At 43.0% G+C, this 21,724-nt stretch overlaps 1 protein-coding gene across 4 annotated transcripts in view; it reads right to left on the bottom strand.

Moving 5' to 3' along the window:
- The window catches only part of itsn1 (intersectin 1 (SH3 domain protein)), a 98,475-nt gene that overhangs the window by 39,681 nt on the left and 37,070 nt on the right, over window positions 1–21,724 (bottom strand). For 2 of the 4 annotated variants that reach the window (XM_056610283.1, XM_056610284.1), the window contains exons 18-26: window positions 11,723–11,859; window positions 11,067–11,347; window positions 9,923–10,083; window positions 8,195–8,436; window positions 7,866–8,040; window positions 7,323–7,409; window positions 7,005–7,168; window positions 6,601–6,680; window positions 6,180–6,352 (exon numbers count right to left, since the gene is read on the bottom strand). In XM_056610283.1, the coding sequence (XP_056466258.1) occupies window positions 6,180–6,352; window positions 6,601–6,680; window positions 7,005–7,168; window positions 7,323–7,409; window positions 7,866–8,040; window positions 8,195–8,436; window positions 9,923–10,083; window positions 11,067–11,347; window positions 11,723–11,859 (1,500 nt within the window). Of the gene's footprint in view, window positions 1–6,179; window positions 6,353–6,600; window positions 6,681–7,004; window positions 7,169–7,322; window positions 7,410–7,865; window positions 8,041–8,194; window positions 8,437–9,922; window positions 10,084–11,066; window positions 11,348–11,722; window positions 11,860–16,029; window positions 16,114–21,724 lie in introns of all 4 variants that reach the window. The other 2 variants (XM_056610286.1, XM_056610285.1) reach the window with 2 other exon arrangements.

The raw sequence follows: 21,724 nt of genomic DNA, 5'->3' as shown, positions 1-21,724 counted from the left end.
GGTTAATTTCTCCCATACTACCTACTACTTCAGCTACTACCTACTACTTCAGCTACTACAACTACTTCAGCTACTACCTACTACTTCAGCTACTACTACTACCACTTCAGCTACTACATACTACTTCAGCTACTACTACTACCTCAGCTGCTACCTATTTCCTCAGCTACTACCTACTACGTCAGCTACTTCTACTACCATTTCAGCTTCTAGTACTACTACTACTTCAGCTACTACAATTACTTCAGCTACTACAACAACTTCAGCTACTACCCACTACTTCAGCTACAACTATTACTTCAGCTACTACAACTACTTCAGCTACTACTACTATTTCAGCTTCTATTACTACTTCAGCTTCTACTACTTCAGCTACTACTACTTCAGCTACTACCTGCTACTTCAGCTACCACTACTTCTTTAGCTACTGCCTACTACTTCATCTTCTACCACTACTTTAGCAACTACTACTACTACTACTTCAGCTACTACTTTCAGATTCTTTGGTTCAATTAATTTTACATTTCTTAATTTTCAGCAATGCTTCGCACTTTTCATTCAGCCGTCAGCATTCACACGTGTTTTCTGCAGGAAATGCAATTTCTAGTATTCACACCCTAGATATTGAAATCTTTATTATTCTTATTATCGTGAATGCTGTAGCATTCACACTTCACTCTAGATATTGAAATCTTAATTATTCTTATTTTTATTCTTCCTCCTCCCGTTTTTTGGTGTTCAACTCCTCCGCCATACTTTCAGCTACAGAAACCATTCAAATATCATAACGTTCAGCTCTTTAACGACATGATGGCTATCGATCAGCGTTTTCAACTCTTTCAACTTTTTAAACTATTCAGCGTTTTCCACTTTTTTTAACATGGGAGCCATGTGTATGTGCGTGCTTGCTGTGTATGCAGGCGTTCGCGAGTGCTGTGTGTGTGTGTGAGCTGCAGGCTGCTTGGCACATGCACACATGAGTAACTTGAGTAACTGGTGCGACAGGCCTGCTATTATATATCTATATATAGTACAGTTTATCTTCGTTCCAACCATGTAACAAATCAACACACTTGTATCTTCAATAATATCTACGGATCAGAATCACAGTTTTAGTTTCAAACCGTCATAGTATTCAGTTGCTCTCATTGATTTCCGTTGACGTCAGAACTGAGGACGTTCAGGCACACTCACGCACAAACGCAATAGCTCCGCCATTCTTTTAAAGAGACACACACACACAAACACACACACACACAGGCAATGGCTCCGCCATTCTCTTAAGACACACCAACACACACACACACAGCTTTATTCCAATACGATTTTAACATTTTGAACAAAAAAAAAAAATCTCTCACTTAATTAAATCGAATCAACATTTCTACTGCCTACTACTACTACCACTACTACTACTACCATTACTACTACTTCAGCTACTACTACAACCATTACTACTACTCCTACCAATACAACTACTACTACTACTTCAGCTACTACCTAATACTTCAGCTACTACTTCTACCTAAGCTACAACAACTACATAAGCTACTACCTACTACTTCAGCTTCTACCTACTACTTCAGCTTCTGCCTACTACTTCAGCTACTAGTACTACTACTTCAGCTACTACCTACTACTATCTCAGCTACTACCTATTACCTCAGCTACTACCTACTACGTCAGCTACTTCTACTACCACTTCAGCTTCTACTACTACTACTTCAGCTTCTATTACTACTTCAGCTTCTGCCTACTACTTCAGCTACAACTACTACTTCAGCTACTACCTACTACTTCAGCTACTACCTACTACTTCAGCTACTACTACTTCTTTAGCTACTTCTACTACCACTTCAGCTACTTCTACTACCACTTCAGCTACTACAACTACTTCAGCTACTACCTACTACTTCAGCTACTACTACTACCAATTCAGCTACTACCTAATACTTCAGCTTCTACTACTTCAGCTACTACTACTACATCTTCTACTACTACTTTAGCTACTACTACTACTACTACTACTACTATTACTTCAGCTACTACTACTTATAATACAGCTACTACTACTTCAGCTACTACTTTCATATTCTTCGGTTCAATTAATTTTACATTTCTTCATTTTCAGCAATGCTTTGCCCTTTTCATTCAGCATTCACACACGTTTTCTGCAGGAAATGCAATTTCTAGTATTCACACCCTAGATATTGAAATCTTTATTATTCTTATTTTTATTCTTCCTCCTCCCGTTTTTTGGTGTTCAACTCCTCCGCCATACTTTCAGCTACAGAAACCATTCAAATATCAAAACGTCAGCTCTTTAACGACATGATGGCTATCTATCACGGTTTTCAACTCTTTAAACTTTTTAAACTATTCAGCTTTTTCCAAAAATTTTAAACATGGGAGTCAATGGGAGGATTGCCGTCCTCCCTTTTCCTCTGGAACTTCAACTGTTGTATGTATGTACTGTGGTAGAAATTAACCTTACATTTTATGTTAAACTATGATTATTATTAGGCCTACATATCATATAGATACTTTAATAGTGGAAAAGAGCTGATCACCATTAGCCTAGGTGTTATGTGCTATGTGACACCAGTGAGTGAGTCCAGTCCATTCCCATCTGATGTGCCATGTGGCACACCAGTGAGAGGGTCCAGTCTACTCCCATTTGATGTACTCTCTGAAGACAATGCTTAGATTTACACGTGTGCATCATCTCTGTTTGTATAAGGATAATATATGTTCTAAGGTCACATTGGGATTCAGAAGACATGAGAGTATACTGACATCCACACAGTATGACCCAGAAAAACATTCTATGCACATCAATATTTGATGAAAGTCCAACTTTGTATTGAGTAAGGATTGGGGATATAAGGAGCTGTACGGGATTCATTCAGTAGTGTGTATTCGCGGATACCATTCGGCTTTGTTGTCTCTCGTTTGCGGGTGGCAATAAACTCTCCATCTATACTTGACCTGGACTCTCCGATTCCTCTTTGCTTATAGCTAGTTGAAGTGAATTAGATAAGTTGTTATTATTAATGCTACCACAGTACATGTGCATGTGCGTGCTTGCGGTGTATGCATGCGTTCGCGAGTGCTGTGTGTGTGTGAGCTGCAGGCTGCTTGGCACATGCGCACATGAATAACTTGAGTTTGTGGTGCTACAGGCCTTCTATTATAGTACAGTGTTTTCCCTATATGCACCTAGCAGTGGCGGTACGCCGCTGCTGAAATATCACCGCCGCTGCTGAATTTCATTTTTTTTAACAAGAGGAGAGGAGAGCTTCAGCTTAACTCTTTAAAATACGAATCTTATATTATAATATAAAATTCTGTGCGCTACGGACGCTGGATATGCACTTCATGCCCAGGTCAATTCACGCACTTGTAAGTAAAGCATATAAACGGAAAGGAACTTCCGTAAAGTTGGAAATAAATTGGCATATTCTGAGTTTGCGGTTCAATAGATTCAAATGAAACATCGTTGTGACACAATTTACACCTCTAGCTAAATGTAGTAACCTAGAGAACCAGCTACAACATTGTTTTCATCCAAACGAGCCGTCTTTAGCGAACGGTGAAGTGCATTGGCTTCCATGAGCTGTTGGCTTTCAGCCGTGAGGTTAGGGACCATCTGCAAAAAACTGCAGAAAACTACCACAATGGTAAAATGTCAATAGCGTCGTCGTTATTGACGCTAGAGCCCCAAAACTCGTTCCATAGAGGCATGGCCTCTTTATGGTACTACTACAACCTTTAGCTTTGAATAATATATCTCTTCTTATTTTTGAAGATTTTTTATTTAGCAACAATTTCAATAGCGTCGCCATTATTGACTCTAGAGCCCCAAAACTCGTTCCATAGAGGCATGGCCTCTTTATGGTCCTACTACAACCTTTAGTTTTGAAAAATATATCTCTTCTTATTTTTGAGGATTTATTATTTAGGAACAATTTCAATAGCATTGCCATTATTGACCCTCACCTGACCTCAGGGAGACTTTTAACAGGAACCTAACCTGACCTCAGGGAGACGTTACAACCCAGGCGGGCTTTGAACAGGACCCTCACCTGACCTCAGGGAGACTTTTAACAGGAACCTAACCTGACCTCAGGGAGACGTTACAACCCAGGCCGGCTTTAAACATGAACCTAAACTGAACAGATCCCTGTCCCCCTTGCATGTAATTAAAACAGGTCAAATCCGCTGCTCTATGAATATTTAAAGTCCTCGGAGCTATTCCATTTGATCCCGTCACACGACAGGAAAATGCATACATAAATCCATCCATATTATAATAAATTCACGGAAGCCTGGTATGTTTGAAGTGCCTCTCTGGCTTGCTTACCAAAATGCGCTTAGCCTCGATACCGAAGCCCCTGCAACACTAGAGTTAAGCAAGCGACTGACAGGGCCATCTATGAAGCCTTCCCTATCGCCAGCATGCCTACCATCCAAAAATAACCACAAAACCATGGGTTGTTTCCATGGCCTCTTGCATAACTACGCATTTACATCATCACAGAGCCGTGTATCATTGGCGACCGATTTTCTGTGGACATTAGATCATTAAGCATAAAATAATCCCCTTGGCTCAGCCCATCCATTTACTCTAGTCAGTGTAGGGCTGTACGGTATGTACTAAAATGTATGTAAAGGTATGATTTGAGGCATAGACGGTAGCGGTATTATATCACGGTATGTTAATTGTGTCTTCTAGTGTCAATATAAATGCTTCTGAAGGGGTAAAATATTGGTTAGGCAGCAAAACTGCATGAAAAGATTATTATAATTTTTTTCTCAAGTTACTTCCATCTCTTACAAACACTAATGTTTAATAGTATGGATTTCTTTCTCCACTTGCTCGATGACCTTGCCGTATAGTTTTGGCGTCTCAATTTGGCTGAATTGTGTGCGGGCAGGTTACGCGTACCTATGATTGAGTGTTTGGACCATCCCTTTAGAGCCCTTTCTATCGACATTTTGAAAGGGAACCATGTCCTTACACAGGTTGACAGTGACGGCGTTTGTGATCTCGTTCCAGCGCTGGTTTTTGTGGTCGTAAGAACTGGCTTTGTAAATTGCCTGCGGAAGCGATATCTGTGGAAGACATGCAGAGACAGCCTCACGCTACCAGCGTCTGTCTCGTACGGTGTGGATTGAGAATAGCATACTGCCTGAGAAGGCAGTATCGCTGTCAAATCTGTCCCTGGGTAAAAGTAACGTTGCGCCGAATTGAAAAAGGAACTACGTTTCGTTTCCATATTTTCAGTAAATGCCCGCAAATTAACTTTTTACATGAAACAGTAGTTACGTTACTGTATTAACGTGTTACTTACTTTGTAACGCGTTACACAGAACACTGTCTACCGGTCACACGTTAACGTCAAAATCCATTTCTGTCGGCGCCACTAACGCATGACGTGGGCACAAAGAAAATTAAATGCATCCATTTCCATGGCGCGTTCCGTGCCGTGTGCAGGCACGCCAGAATTCAAAAAGTTAAGAGATGGAGGTTAAAGCAAACCGCAGCGAAGAATTGAAATACTTTAAAGAAATAGGAGATCATAAGGTGAAGTGTAAAATATGCCAAGCGAAATCGAGCTACCAGAAAGTACTATGCGGCAACATATGCTCCTGAAACACAACGGTGAGTTCGGGACCCGCAGCAACGGTGAAAGTGAAAGTGTGTCGGCTATTTTCACCGCCGCAAGACGCAGCTGTAATCCCGGGCGTGTAGAGAAGATCACAACGCTGAGTATTTCCATAGTCCATTTGCTGCCGTTTTATTTGCAGCTTTAAGCATTTATTTGCAATGGTTAGGCTACTTGTTTCGTTTTTTTTAAACTGTTACAGGCCTTGGTTCGACGTGATTTAAATTGTGAGACGCATATTTATTTTTGTAAGGAAAATGTGTTTTGAACGTTTGCAAAAATAAATAATTAATACTCTGATAACTCTGACTGTTTTGATGGAGAATAAGCATTACATGTTTGGTTGGTAATATTGCCGTTCATCATCAGGCCTATTCCTGCTGCAGATTCGTTGCATTCTAAAAATAGATTTGATTTAACGAGTACTCGATGATCCTCGAGGAATTCCTTCGATCACTCGAGTTTGGAATTTACTACTCGTGCCCATCCCTAGCTGGGAGTGTAACAAACCTCAGAGCTGGAGTCCCGTGGCTTCACATAATTGGACGGGAAGACCCCGTTCTTGCCGCTGACCACGCCGGTCCACCAATCCCCTTCTTTGCGGGTCACCAAGACGACGTCACCCTGCTGGAAGCTGAGGTCTCCCTGTTCGCTGCTCTCGTAGGTATACATGGCCATATACTCTAGAGACAGACACAGCACAATGAGCCCCTGTGTGTGTGTGTGTGTGTGTGTGTGTGTGTGTGTGTGTGTGTGTGTGTGTGTGTGTGTGTGTGTGTGTGTGTGTGTGTGTGTGTGTGTGTGTGTGTGTGTGTTGCTCTCGTTGGTGCACAGGGCGAGATCATTCAGGGCCGATGTGTGCAGACAGTGGGTGTGGTTGTTGAGCTTGCATGTGTGTGAGCAGAGTTGTGTTTGATTTTGTGTGTGTTACCTTCCCCAGAATCTGACAGCTTTGTGGGGGAGGGAGAGGGGTGTTTTCCACAGGGGGGACTCTCTGACGCTCCAGACTCACTAGGGGGAAGAAGTGTGAAGGAATCAGTGGTCCTGAAATATATCAGGTAACACAGTCAAGACATTTACTATGTTTTATAAGATGTACTTACTTGTACTTACTTATTATATATTCGATGAACATAATATATATTTTTTGAAACATTACATTGATTATATGTATAGATATTCTTTTTTTTATACACAAGCATCTATGTTGTATCCTCTAGCGTTGGTGTATTTAAATATCTTGTATATCTGTGTGGTGCACCAATGCACCACAGAGGAGTCCTTGTATGTGAAAGATCACTTGTCTCTCCACTTGTGACTCTTCCAGCCCATCACCTGGTCTTGCTGCGTGGGGGGGCCGGGGAAGGGGCTGCTGGGGGGGGCGGGGCAGTCATGGAGGCTGAGATGAGCTTAACGTAGCTCTTGGGGAACCAGCCCCTCTGGCCAGACTGCAGTTCCCCTAACCACCACATGTCCTGCTGCTCAAGAACTGTGATGACCTGCCACAAGAAGAGGAGTATGAGGAAGCCATGGGATACCATACTAAAGAAATGCATTACCATAATGCTCGAATGTAAACACTTATTATTGTTATTCTTTAAAATAAATCAATAAATAATATAACCAAGGCATGAGTGGTATGATCATTTCCACCTCATTCTTGTTGAAGTTGAGGTGGTTGTCCTTCTTGGCTCTCCACGGATACAAGGCCTGAGCCTGCAGGCCTTCTACCTTCTCTCCCTAAACAGAGAGAGAGAGAGAGAGAGAGAGAAAGAAATAAAGAGAGAAAGGGACAGAGAAATAAGCTTACAATAATTTCATCCTCAGTAACCAACTTACGACGAATATGACACCAAGAATGTGTCATATTGTAAGTCACTGTAAACATAATTTTCCTAATAATTGTAAAATAACATTATTTTAAGGGTTCCATGACATGCCACCAGGTGTGGTATGATGAAAATCTGCCCCTTATGACATCACAGGTGGGCGTGTCCACCTAGATGTGTGACGGATAGATGAGCAACAATTGCTACAGTCCACTGGGTAGGCTGGTAGACTGCTCTATCCAGCACACATCTAGGTCGACACGCCCACCTGTGATGACATAAGGGGCCGATTTTCAAAACAGCTTGTAACGGCTAATCACACCACACCTGGTTGCATGTCATGGGACCTTTAAAGTAACAATGCTACCTGTCCCAGGACAGGAGATGGGGAGGAGCCTGATGTCATGGTGGCGGGTGTGAAGGCGGAACGCTGGCGTAGTTGAGCGGAAGGAACACTAAGGGAAGGGTTCTGATTGGTGGAGGATGTTGGCCAGGCATCCCATCCCTCGCTGTCTGACTGGTTGGCTGTTGTGGAGGGCCAGCTACACACACACACACACACAGACAAAGACACATACACCCACTCTTCAATTGAGTTCTAAAATATAATACATTTAAATCTTGTTTTTTAAATTTTGCTTTCAAACTATTTTCTATACATATCTGCAATGTACTGAGCTATCAGCCGGTACATACGTGGTGCTGAAGTCGGCCCAGTTACTGCTGACTGAAGAGGCGGAGGAGCTCTGTCCAGGGGCGGGGGGAGGGGTGGCTACAGGCTGCCGGGTGGGGGTGGGCGTGGCGGAGGCAGAGGTACGCAGGCTGATTGGTGCTTCGCTGTCAGGGATCCTCTCTGCGTAATTGGCCGGAAACCATCCAGTCCGTCCCCTCAGCTCTCCTCCTAGCCAACCGGGCTCCCCGGTTTGGGACTCATCCACCTATTGGAATAATGCAACAGCAACAAAGCCATCAATTCCACATCCAAAGCAGTATAAGATCTGCATTAACACTCCCTATATCGACCACTGTATGGGGATGAGTGGTGGTTTTAAACCCAAAAGCAAAGAAAGGATATCCAAAATGCAGGATTATCCAGTATTCCTGACTTGTTGTCCAAGCAAACAATAGTTTGGGCCAACAACAGGAGGTAGGGCATTGCCTGCTTTAGTACTTATGGTGCCGTATGAAACTTGTCTGACAGGAGAATGTGTTTTTCTTGTTCAGACGGTTAGAGGTGCATCAGGCAGCAGGTCAAACAACAGGTGTAACAAACAACGACAACAACAAGGTGTGACTCAAATCAAGATAAAGACATGCATCCACTGGCTCTGAACGAGCCAACGAGCCGCTCTGAACAACTAAGTCATGGCCTGTGATTGGTGAAGACAACACAGTGGGCGGGGCAAGAACTTACCCACTCCCCTTTAACCTTCAGGTTGGATGGCAAAGGAGAAAGCAAACAGTTATTACACATCCACACACGTGGGAAAATCCACACAAAGACCCACGCACACTATGAAGGGACAATCTAGAGTCAAACACATTTACGACACAGGAAGGTTTGGTAAGTGACACTAGGGCTGGCCCGAATACATCAATTCAAGCTTTGAATATTTGTTAGGTTTTCCCAACAAATATTGGAATATTCTGAGGAAGAAACTCAAAAAAAGTGAGTTCATAGTGCTCATCTTTTCCTGCTTGAGGGGTAGCCGGCGGAGACTCCTGCTGCAGAATCAGTTGTCAATTGATGCTTTTTTCCTGTTTACAACTACTGTTGTTTTGTTTTTGTAACGCAAAAAGATAAACTAGGATATCAGGTAGGATTACTGCGTGGGCACCATTAGCCTTCAGATCAACTCATCAGAGCATCAGTGCGGGTGGGAGAACGTCTCAGTCTGCTGATTATCACACTGGACGGCAGGTGTCCAAGTGCTACACTGAGGTGTTAGGATAATGGCCTAACATCCCAATACCAAACCAGTGAAGCCCAGACGTCACACGGCCTGCTCATCCTTTTGATGAGGGCTAGTGGTGGGTGGACTGGACTGGTGGAACTGGGGTGTCTCGCTCCCTTCCATACATATTAAGTATCATAAGTATTCACCGGGATATTCGTTTGGTTCGCAAATATATTTTTAGAAACCCCCCACCTGAAGCATATGAATCCAGAATTGAGATTTGAATGCATATGTAACAAACCAATATCTGAATCATCGAGCTCAGCACTAATAACCACTAACAACCAGATTAATACAGAATCTTCTATACAGAAACATCTTCACCGCCCGTCATTCCATTAATTTCCTGTCCCGCTCCAAGCTTGCATTCAGACACCCACCCACACAGGACTTTTACCAATCAATGTGACATTAATTGAGTGTACAGAATAATGTGTTTGTGTGGTGTGTGTTGTGTATGACCAACCATAACAATGTCCCCTGGCGCGATGCTTATCTCGTCGTGGCTTCGTGCGTCAAAGGGATACAGGGCCCTGTAGTAGACCACCTTCATGGGCTGCTGGTCGAAGCTGGTGACTGGAACCTTCTGCTCCAACAGGCCGGGAGCCGGAGCCCGCTCTGCAATCCCTATGGCAACCACAAGATCACAACACAAGTCCAAATCAAAGTCAAAGTGTTTTATTTGTCAAATGTACAGTGCAACAGAGGGTTATACTGGCAGTGAAATTCTTAGGACAAGGCAATGGACAACTGCGTAATAAAGCCTGTGGAGATGGACAATGTGAAGCCTTTACCATGACATGTCGTATGCCATGATACAATAGGATTAAAGTTATAATGAAAGCCATCCTGCGATTATATTCATAACTAAAGCATTGTGAGATGGATTGAGATTTCAACAGAAAACAAACCTAATGAGGAAACCTTTATTAAAATATTTCATGGCTCAACTGAGTTCTTATATAACAGTTATTATATAATTTTAGGACACATGTTGTTTGTGTCGTTGGCAGCAAGGTAAGCTGGATTTCTAAGAATTTCTAACAATAGTTGAATCTTTCAAAAACTGAATTTTGAAACAGAAAAAGATACAGAGGATATCATGTACCTCAAACATCAGAAAATCCTGTAGTGGTCCAGACCTGTCAAACCGACTGCATATACAAAATTTGAATCTGCATCAACAGAAAATACACACTGAACAATGTATTTGACTATTCGACTATAATTGTCGGCTAACTATTATTGTATACTCTATAAACGTGTATGCTATATGTACAGGTTTATACTATCCTCAAAGAGGATAGTATAAACCGTTCCATTTGCATTTGTGCAGTTGCTTATGCATTTGTGCTGTCGCTTATACATTAGTGCTGTTGCTTCTGTATTTGTGCTGTTGCTTTTGCATTTGGGTTGTTGCTTTTGCATTTGGGGTCTAGCCTTTGCATTTGGGTTCTAGCCTTTGCATTTGGGTTGTGGCCTTTGCATTTGTGTTTTCCTTGAAAGCACTTGTCAAATCACATTGCAAAGCGTTTTGGATATGCAGTTAGTTCAACACGTCTCCACCGTCCAACCCCATCTATAAAACATGATTGAACGGGAACACACACCTGTGGGGGCCCAGGGGTCCGGCTGCTGGCTGAACAGCTTGTTGACTTTATCCTGCACGTCCTTGTTGGCTATGCCCTCGTCCTCCTTCTCTTGTCCTCCTTCCAACGTCTGCTTGCGACCCTCCTCTTCCTCCTCCACCCCCCTTCTCTTCCGCTCCTCCTCCTCCAGGGTGACCCGGTTCAGCCAGGCCTGTGACGCGGACGTCCCCCCGGGACTGGGCACTTTTGGGGCCAAAGCGCCCCCCTCACCTCTCCAGGCCCCCACCTCTTCGGAGGGACACCTGAGAAACCGTGTGTGCACAAATATAAATATAAACTATTATGCACAATTGCATACATACACTCTTTCTCTTACATACAGCAAACGGAAACCCATGTCATACCAACATCATTAATAGGTAGTTGATTTGACGGTACAGTATAATGGCATAATCTTCTTATTAAGATCGTATAATGCACTGATCCCAAACGTTCGGGTCTGTGATGCCATTTTTAAGACAGTTCTCCCACATTTTGACATTTTAGTGCATCTGTTTCCCAATAGTACAATCCTTTCTCTGCATTTGGTATAAACGGGGCCTTAAAGAGACCTTTTATAACTTTTCAATGGATTTTATTATCAAAAACATATCAAGTATCATTTCTCCGTAACTTGCCTGATGTCCTGGAGCTCAGCCGACCTCTTCTCATTCTGTGTGTGTGCGTGTGAGAATGGGTGTGTTTGCGTGTGAGCATACCCCTCCGATTCTTTCTGCTTCTGTCTCTGCTGACGGCAGTGAATTTCCCTTAGCTCCTGCAATGCATTGTGGGAGGGAGTGAGCGGTGAGCAGGGGAGGGTTGAGGCAGGTGACCAGCCAAACTAAGTGTCACATGATGCCATGTTTCAGGAAATGGCTTTATAGCTTTGCTCCATTTACTGCACACGCTATTAATCACTTCATTAGTGGTTAGTCAAGGCAGTTGCCTTGGGATAAAAAAACATACTTTGTTATACTTTCAAATAAGTTATAATTCCAGGCAATAAATATAATGCAAGAACATTAGTGAGATCAACATCAAACTACTTGAGGATAAAGGTTAGCTTTGCATGAAGGAGTTGAATTAAGATTAAACTGTATTGAGTTGAATGATAGCAACACCATTTAGTATTTGACCAAAGGTCTACGATTCACAAGTTTTTAAATGCAAATAGATTTTCGGCCTCACCGAAAATGGGAGGAACCAATAATCTCTTTAGCTCCCTGCTTTTAATCTGCCTAGTTATAATATGATGCGATAATTAGAACACAACATATTCTAGAAATCACAATATACTATACCTTGTGATTGCATGGACACACATGCAGAAATTATGTAAAACTATACAAACGTAACCATAGAATCCAAATTAAAATAAGAATAAAATGAAAAAACTAGTCGATCATGTGAATATTATTTGATTGTTTGCAGTTGGATGTGAATTTAAAAAACACATAAAACCTGTAAGCTCCCATTCCATATAGTATGGTATAGTGCTATAGTATAGTATTATAAAAAAATAAGCCTTTGCATAAAGTCTCTTTGCAGCTCAAAGAAAACTTATTTCCTCTACAAACATAACCAAAACAGCTAAAACTACAGCCAGGCCAATGGCCATCTCCGTAATATAGACCTAACACTACAGCCACATGGCCCTCTCCCCAGGATAGACCTAACACTACAGCCAGGATAGCCCTAACACTAAAGCCACACTGCCCTCTCCCCAGGATAGACCTAACACTACAGCCACATGGCCCTCTCCCCGGGATAGACCTTACACTACAGCCAGGCCTATGGCCCTCTTACCCAGGATAGACCTAGCACTACAGAAAGACCTATGGGCCTCTCCCAGGATAGACCCAACACTACAGCCTTATGGCTGTAGTATTGTGTAGTGTCCCCAGGATAGACCTACCTAACAATACAGCCAGGCCTATGGCCATTCAATTCAATTCAATGTGTTTATTGCCATATGCACAAATGAGACATGAGGACTCAGTTGTGCAATGAAATTCTTCCTTTGTTTCCACAGACTGAATGCCAAGATTTTTTACAAGATAGATAGATAAATAAATAAATACCCAGGATAGACCTAACACTACAGGGATAGATTAAACACCAAAGCCAGGCCTTATGGCCCTCTTACCCAGGATAGACCTAACACTACAGCCAGGAATAGCCCTCTTACCCAGGATAGACCCAACACTAGAGCCAGGCCTATGGTCTTCTCCCCAGGATAGACCTAACACTACAGCCAGGCCTATGGCCTTCTCCTCAGGATTGACCACCTTTCCCCCTTTGTATGAAGTAACTTATCTCCCCCAACTTCCCCCCTTCCTGATTTGAACATGAACTGCTTATCATCTCAGACTCTCAGTATTTTTACTGACAACTAGGGCCCTAGACTAGACCGTAATTACCTTTAGTTGCCTTGAATCGCACCTGAATAGTTGGAAACTCTGGGAACCACTTTGTCCTTGTGTACCGTATTTAAAACCCTTTGCTGCTTGTGTTAACAATGTGAACGTTCATATGCACACCCATTGTCTCAATGAAGAGGCTTGGTAATTGCTGCCTATGTCTTCCTATGATCACGCTTCATTAAATTGACTATTTTCAACTATTTTACATCAAGATCATCTTTATCCTTAGTAAAATTACGCTTGTTTATATTTTTCTTGGCCTTGTACATTGCAGTTGGGAAGAACTTGTAGGAAGCAGCATTCTTTGTAAAAGAGGAAGAGAAAGTGGTGAGCTGTCAGTTTTATGCCAACCAGCTGTGCTGTTAGGATGTGCCTCATCACTACCGCAGTAAACTGTAGTCATTTCAACACACACACACACACACACACACACACACACACACACACACACACACACACACACACACACACACACACACACACACACACACACACACACACACACACACACACAATTGTACAACTTGCCTTCCAAGTAACAAGTAGCTTTAGCTGGTTTGTAATTCCTAAGCCAGTTTAGCTAGGTAAGTACTTTATGAACGATCAGCTGCTAGCGTAAACTGGCTTAATTATAGTTATTCAATAAGCACTATAAGGGTAAAATAAGAGCATACAAGTCAGATGAGCCAAAGGGAAGGTGGTGGGGAAGCAAGGATGAATGTAGAGGAGGTAAGGGACATGAAGGAAGGAGGATGAGTTGGTGGTGTAAAGTCAAGTAAAGCGCACCCTGGCGGCTGACTCACAATCATGTAACTGCACCGGGCACTGAAAACACACACACACACACACACACACACACACACACACACACACACACACACACACACACACACACACACACACACACACACACACACACACACACACACACACACACACACACACACACACACTTCCCAATTTCATTCTCACACACACACACTGATAAAATGAAAACAACTGTTGCGGTTGAAAACAGTAGAGTAGGTTGCTGGTCAACTCATGGGACGGCTTCATGGGGGACAGACCATAAAGGTCTCATCTCCATTCCACAAATGGCACAATATCCCACTAATAATCTGATCTCTGAGTAAAATTTAAAGTGGCACTTGCTCAATTCCGGACACCAGCCGCTCAGGAGCTATTAGGAAATTCTGCCTAGAAATGGGAACCACAACGGCTAACTATGCACTTTGTCCACATGCTGCATGACAGGAGACGAGAATTGTGGGGTGGGGGACACTAGAGATGTTGAGACATCTTACATATGGTTTTGCATACAGTGCTAGCTGCTGATGTGTGTTAATTGGCTGTCCCTTGTTAGTGGCATGGTGTGAGGTTAGAACAACGTAGTGATGCGTCGCTGAAATGCCATGCAGCACAGGGGCGAGGTCCATTAGCGCAGGGACGGCTCGTATCAATGGGCTAGTGGGGCAAAGCCCTCCCTATCTTTTTCAATAAGCATGGGAACATTATTAAATTAATGAAAATATATTAAAATATAATAATTAGTAAAACTCAGAATTGCTTGATTTTGTTGCAACGGTAGAAGAAACAGCACCAAATGATCACAAAAATGCAGGAGATACATATTTGTTGTGTGATATGTTGTGTGGGCTTAGAAAAGTCAGCCCAGACGATCTGTCTTGGCTGACTTTTCTAAGCCCACACTTATTAAATGAATAAAGCCCAGACCAACAGTGACAGTGACTCTCACTGGTGACTGTCACTGTTGGAGGCGGGAGAAAAGAAATAAAGAGACTGGGGGCACATCAGACAAACGATGTCCAGATAAGAGATAGAACTGCTCATTATAAATCAATCCATAGAGAAAAAACACACAACATACCAGTGGCAATGTATGCAAGTTTGTGTGTGAGTGAAGGTGATCAGTCAAACCGAAAGGCTGCCATACAACTGTCTGCACCCAGGGGCAGCACTGAGCAAGGTGTATGTGAAACAATGTTTTACATACACCTTATGTTATCAGGGGCTCGATATCCAAAAATACTAAGCAAACGATTTAAACTAACAAATAAAAGTTACTATTTCCCAAAGCTTTTGTCCAACAAGTGACAATTGCATGACATCAGCATGCTGTTTTTAAGTTTACTTTCCATCATAGACGGCAGTAGCTCAGGAGGTAGAGCTGCTTGGCTGGTAACCGGAAGGTTGTTGGTTCGATCCCCGGCTCCTCCTAGCTGAGTGTCGAGGTGTCCTTGAGCAAGGCACCTAACTGCTCCCGCAAAGCTGTCGCCTTGCATGGTTGACTCCGCTGTCGGTGTGTGAATGTGTGCGTGAATGGTGAATGTGATGCAATATTGTAAAGCGCTTTGGGTGGACAATGGTTAGAATAGCGCCATATAAATGCAGCCCATTTACATTATCATCGCTACTATACCACTAGTAAGTAGGATTAGCAAGTAGGATTGTTGAGCTATTAATATTTCAGCTGCAGTACCAGGAGAGGCACTGTGCTCTACCTGTCTCCCACTCTCTTCCTCTTGAAGCGTCTCCTGCAGGGCCTCTATCCTGGCACAGTGGTTTGCATAGAACTCACACAAACACTGGCATGGGCAAAGGCAAGAGAACCAGGAGGTAGAAAGGGAGATAAAGAAATACAAAATAAAAGGGGTTACTGACAGAATATAATTTAAAAGCATACCAACGTTAGTCATGTTGAGATTATGGATGGGGAAAATGTCACATATTCTTGACTGACCACCGAGCCTCAATAACCGGTTGATACCAGTTAACCCATCAGATTAAAATGTGCAAATTGAAATAACAGCCATTTCGAACCGCGCCAGCCACCTGCTATTTCGTAACTCTGCTTATCTCTCTCCCGTTCTGCCTCCGACTCACACACACATACTCTCCAAGTGAGGCAGTGGCTCTAACCGCGGCACGACCTGTGTTTGAATTGAAACACGAGGCATGCTTACTGCAAGTCGACTGTGTGTAGAGAGTGGGGCCATCTGAAGAGGGCAGCGTTAGGAGCTCATTTGAAACATTGCCACGGCTCATTTAGGAAAATGACAGCTCCGAAGAATCGCCGCTAGTTTAGTGTGGAGGAGATGGAAAAATTTAGTGTGAGGGATAATATTTTTCACTTCACACAAACAGATCTTGGAATGAGATGGCTAACTGTAGTCTTATAGCATTTAGTCTGTGTCTGTCCATCTTCCAACAAGTCACCTCATCTGATCATCTTTTTGTGTGAAGTGAAACCAACACACACTCCACAGTCCACACTGAGCCCCAATTTTTTTTTTAACCGACCAGCGACAAGATTGATCGGTTAACGTTCATACGGTGAACCAACGGTCAAACGGTCATCGGTTAACATCCCTAGTTGAGATGGATGGACAGAGTAAGTGTGAGGGCAAGACAGCAGTGAGAGACAGTGAGGCAACATGGCAGAGGAGGATAGATAAATATTAGAGCTGTCAGTTAAACGCGTTATTAACGGCGTTAACGCAAACCAATTTTAACGGCGTTCAATTTTTTATCGCGCGATTAACGCAATTATTATATTTTACAAAAAAAAGATTTTTTTTATTTTTTTTCTTTGGCTCCAAACAAAGAAGCAGTAGCCTGACTGCTATGTTCAAATTACATTTGTTCAAAGCAGTCGTTTAATTGCACTATAGGCTCTTTTTTATATCGTCCTGTTTTGATCAGTATATGCCAATGTTGTTATCAATAAAAAAACATTTGCACAAGGCAAGCCGATGCACTTCACCATGTTGATAAGAGAATTAAAATGAGAAGAATTATGGGACAAAAAAATCAAGGGATATTTAGCATAGAAAAATAATTTGTGATTAATTGCGATTAATCGTGAGTTAACTATGACATTAATGCGATTAATCACGATTAAATATTTTAATCGCTTGACAGCTCTAATAAATATACATCCCATATAGGGGTGTATATTTATATGTTAAGAGGGAAGCAGTAGGGCAGTAAAGTCAAACTAACAAATTATGTCAAAGGTAATTTGTCATGGACGTTGAATAATTAGCTATCATGGTTCAAAAAATGCAAGAAAGTTCAATCCTGTACTGATTTGGGCTATACGAACACTCACTTTAAATACATCTCACGGTTAACATTTGGCATCAATGTTAAATGTTACACTTCTATCTTAGCTCCTGACTTTATTTCTGGGATGTAACCTGACCAACCAGGATGCAGGCGAGATGGGCTCTCCCCTATCGGTCTTAGTTCTTACACACTATCCGAAATACAACTAAAGAGCAACCACACACTAAAGTCCAACCACATGGGCAGAACTACACAGTTTCACTTTATTATTGGACCTATTCAAATGAAGGTCACTTGCAATTGGCCAGAACAGAACTGACGGAAAATGCTTTACTGGATTCTGTTAACAGTCTCCAACATATTTGGACTACTAAGAACCTTTCACGCCCTAGAGGCTGGCTTGTGTACTTTATCACACGTTACATGGGGATCCTCCAGGAGACAGCTGGGCCACCTTCTGGCCCCGTCTGAATATCCTTAAAGGGACACTGTGTAATATTTTAAGTCATTTATTACCTCAAATCAACATATTCATTAACAAATAAGTCCTCATTGGTGTAAAATGATCTCTGCCAAAAATCTCACTTATCCTCCTGAGCGAAGAATAACGAATATGTAGTTACATAGGACGGGTAAGCTTCATGGAGGCTTCAATGTTCTTCTGATCTATGAACTGCCGAGAGGGACAAAAAGCACTACGTGGTACAGGAAATGCAAACGCGTGAATGATGACCGAAATAATTCACTATCTTGCTCGAGGAGTAATTACTCATACATCATTAGCTTCCACTAATGATTCAATGCAGTTTGAAATTTGTTTGAAATAACGAACCTCATCATCGAATGACTCGATGAGGTAGTTTTGGATGTCATGACACAGCTTCTTGGCACATACTGCCCACCGTAGTTTTTTAACAAGCGAGCACTATTAGTTTGAATGCAATATACAATTGTACCACTAGATGGGAGTAATTTTTACACAGTGTCCCTTTAACCTTAGGAGGGACACAAGTGGACCTCGGAAAGTTAATCATGGCCACTGAAATGCTCAGAGACTCTAATTTACCATAATGACCCTACTTTTACACATATTTAAAGTCCATAAAGGCTTGTTGCATTTATGGCAAACATCTGCATAACATTTGTTTCACGAGAGGTGGCGTATTAAAGATCCCCGAGGTCACACTAAAAGCTGATTAAGAGGGATTTGGATATATAAGCCCCAGACACGGAGGGCCTGTGTTATTTTCTGAGTGCTAGCAGGGTGTTTTTTAGGGTTGGGAAAAATTATCGATTTTTCGCTGCATCGCGATTCTCTCTAGAACGATTCCGTCTCGATACAGGTAAATTAATAATCGGAATTAAAAAAATATAAATATTTTCTTTTTCCGCCTGCTGCAACATTTTGTTCGCCAGAGGGGGGATAATTTTAGGAATTTTACAATTATTTAATTTATCTTCAGTGTGCATTGGCCAATCTTATTTGTCGTGACACGATTGCGATTCAGCCTACGCGCTAGGGCTGTCACTTTTTATTCGAAGTTCGAATATTCGTTCGAAGTTGGGGTGAAAAGTTCGAATTCGAAGTGTAATTCTCCATTCGAACTGTAAAAATGCGCTATAAAGAAGAGAGCGGCGAGTGGCTTTTCCTCAAGAGAGCGGCGAGTGGCTTTTCCTCAATAAAGCGGCCCTCCTGGATCCCCGCTTCTCCCGGTTAGTCCACCTTTCCCCTGCACAGAAACATCTCGTGACTGAAAGCCTCTCACACGAGCTCATTGAAACGGTGACCGACACTGATCGCACACGACAGGGAGAAAAGTCCGCTGCTGCGCTGGGCGCGATGGGCAGCCTGTTTGGGGACTTATACAGCACGGCTGACAGAGCAGCTGCAGCGGTAACGGAGAGCTGCGAGACTACTTGTAATTTTCTTTCCGTAAGGAATAAAAAGAGCAGCATGCCGTGTTGGAGGTCGGCCTCACAGATTGTTCGTTTATATAGGCTGTGTGTGCCATGGACGACATGCGCTCCGCATATCGCGCTCCGAGCAGTTATTGTTAATGCGTAAAAGACAGCCGCACTTGTGTGTCGGAGCTTCCTCTTGTTGTGTTTACAAATGTGTTATCAAAGATGTGTTTTTATCCTGTGCTGTTATGAATTCAGTAGGTATACGTGATTTCCACAAGAAATAAAAAGAAACACGACAGTCCTGTTTCTTTTTTCTTTTCTTTTTTAATAGTTCTATGGGGGGGGGGGGGGGGTGTATTCGAATGTATTCGAATTAATTATGGACATTCGAAATTCGTTCGAATTTCATTTTTGGAAAAAGTGACAGCCCTACTACGCGCTGCACGCAAACTCACAGCAAGACTCACAAACCCCTCTAATTCAAGAGCAGCTTTTTCTTTAAAGGTCCCATGACATGAAAATCTCACTTTGGGAGGTTTTCTAACATAAGTATGAGTTCCCCTAGCCTGCCTATAGTCCCCCAGTGGCTAAAACTTGCGTTTGGTGTAAAACTAGCACTAGCTGTTCTGCTCGCCTTCGAAAAAACAGAGGCTCAAGCGCGCTGATTTGGAAAGTCTCTGCTCATGACGTCATCAGGAATCTCAGCTCCTCCCCTTACTCTGCCTGGCCCGCCCAGAGACGTTGGCCCGCCAATGAGACTCGACCGTGCGAGCGCCACATGTGTGTGTGTGAATACACACACTGTAACGCAAGTGTTTCTTGTCGGTTCTTTGACGTGTCTTGTATTTCCACAACGAGACTGTCGTGGGGGTTATCTGAGCCATGGTTGAGAAGGAATTGGGGGAAAGGAACTTTGGTTTGACTCGCTGAAGTACATGAACTGCGACATGCCGCCGGTTACCGCGAGGCACCATCGCCCGGCAGCGGGCAGCCGGCAGCAGGCAGCGCGCGGTTCAGTCGACTTCAGGTTGATGTGAAAGTGGAAGAACCAGAGACGTCGCAGAATCCGACAAAGTCGTTTGTGATTCATAATATCGTCTGGAGGCGCACACAATATGTTATGATATAGATATCTATGTATTATATGATATTATTTAGATATAGAGCTCCAGGACTGTAACGCAAGTGTTGTACACTTCCTTGTTATTTGGATAACCGTTCTGCTGTTGGTGTGATGGCGCATAACACGTCGGACTCTCGTCTCTGGTATTTCTACAGCGAGACTCGTATTGGGGGTTATCTCAGCCAAGGTTGAGAATGAATTGGGGGGAAGGAACTTTGGCTTTGACTCCCTCAAGAACATGAACCACGACAAGGAGGAGAAAGGGATCTTTGCCGGGCAGCGCTTATGCACCTCCGCCTCCGGCGGTGGTCCCTCAGCGGGGCTCAAGCGGGAGACATTCGCCGCCAACAATCCCTTTCTCCTCCATGTCGTGGTTCATGTTCTTGAGGGAGTCAAACCAAAGTTCCTTCCCCCCAATTCATTAATTTGTGTTATGCGCCATCACACCAACAGCAGAACGGTTATCCAAATAACAAGGAAGTGTACAACACTTGCGTTACAGTCCTGGAGCTCTATATCTAAATAATATCATATAATACATAGATATCTATATCATATAACATATTGTGTGCGCCTCCAGACGATATTATGAATCACAAACGACTTTGTCGGGTTCTGCGACGTCTCTGGTTCTTCCACTTTCACATCAACCTGAAGTCGACTGAACCGCGCGCTGCCGGCTGCCCGCTGCCGGGCGATGGTGCCTCGCGGCAACCGGCGGCATGTCGCAGTTCATGTACTTCAGCGAGTCAAACCAAAGTTCCTTTCCCCCAATTCCTTCTCAACCATGGCTCAGATAACCCCCACGACAGTCTCGTTGTGGAAATACAAGACACGTCAAAGAACCGACAAGAAACACTTGCGTTACAGTGTGTGTATTCACATTGATGTGGACGTTGAAGAACCAGGAACGTCGGAGAACCCAACGCGGTCGTTTGAGATTCATAATATCGGCTCACACAGCTTTTGGCCGTGATAATATATATTATATGATATAGATATCTGTGTAGGCTATATGATAATATTTAGATATAGAGCTCCAGGACTCCCGTGTGTTCTAGAATATTTACAGAACACGGCTAAAGGGTGTGCGCCTCGCC

The sequence above is a fragment of the Gadus chalcogrammus genome, chromosome 15 (assembly GCF_026213295.1).
Source record: "Gadus chalcogrammus isolate NIFS_2021 chromosome 15, NIFS_Gcha_1.0, whole genome shotgun sequence".
Taxonomy (NCBI): domain Eukaryota; kingdom Metazoa; phylum Chordata; class Actinopteri; order Gadiformes; family Gadidae; genus Gadus; species Gadus chalcogrammus.
This window is presented reverse-complemented; position numbering and strand designations above follow the sequence as displayed.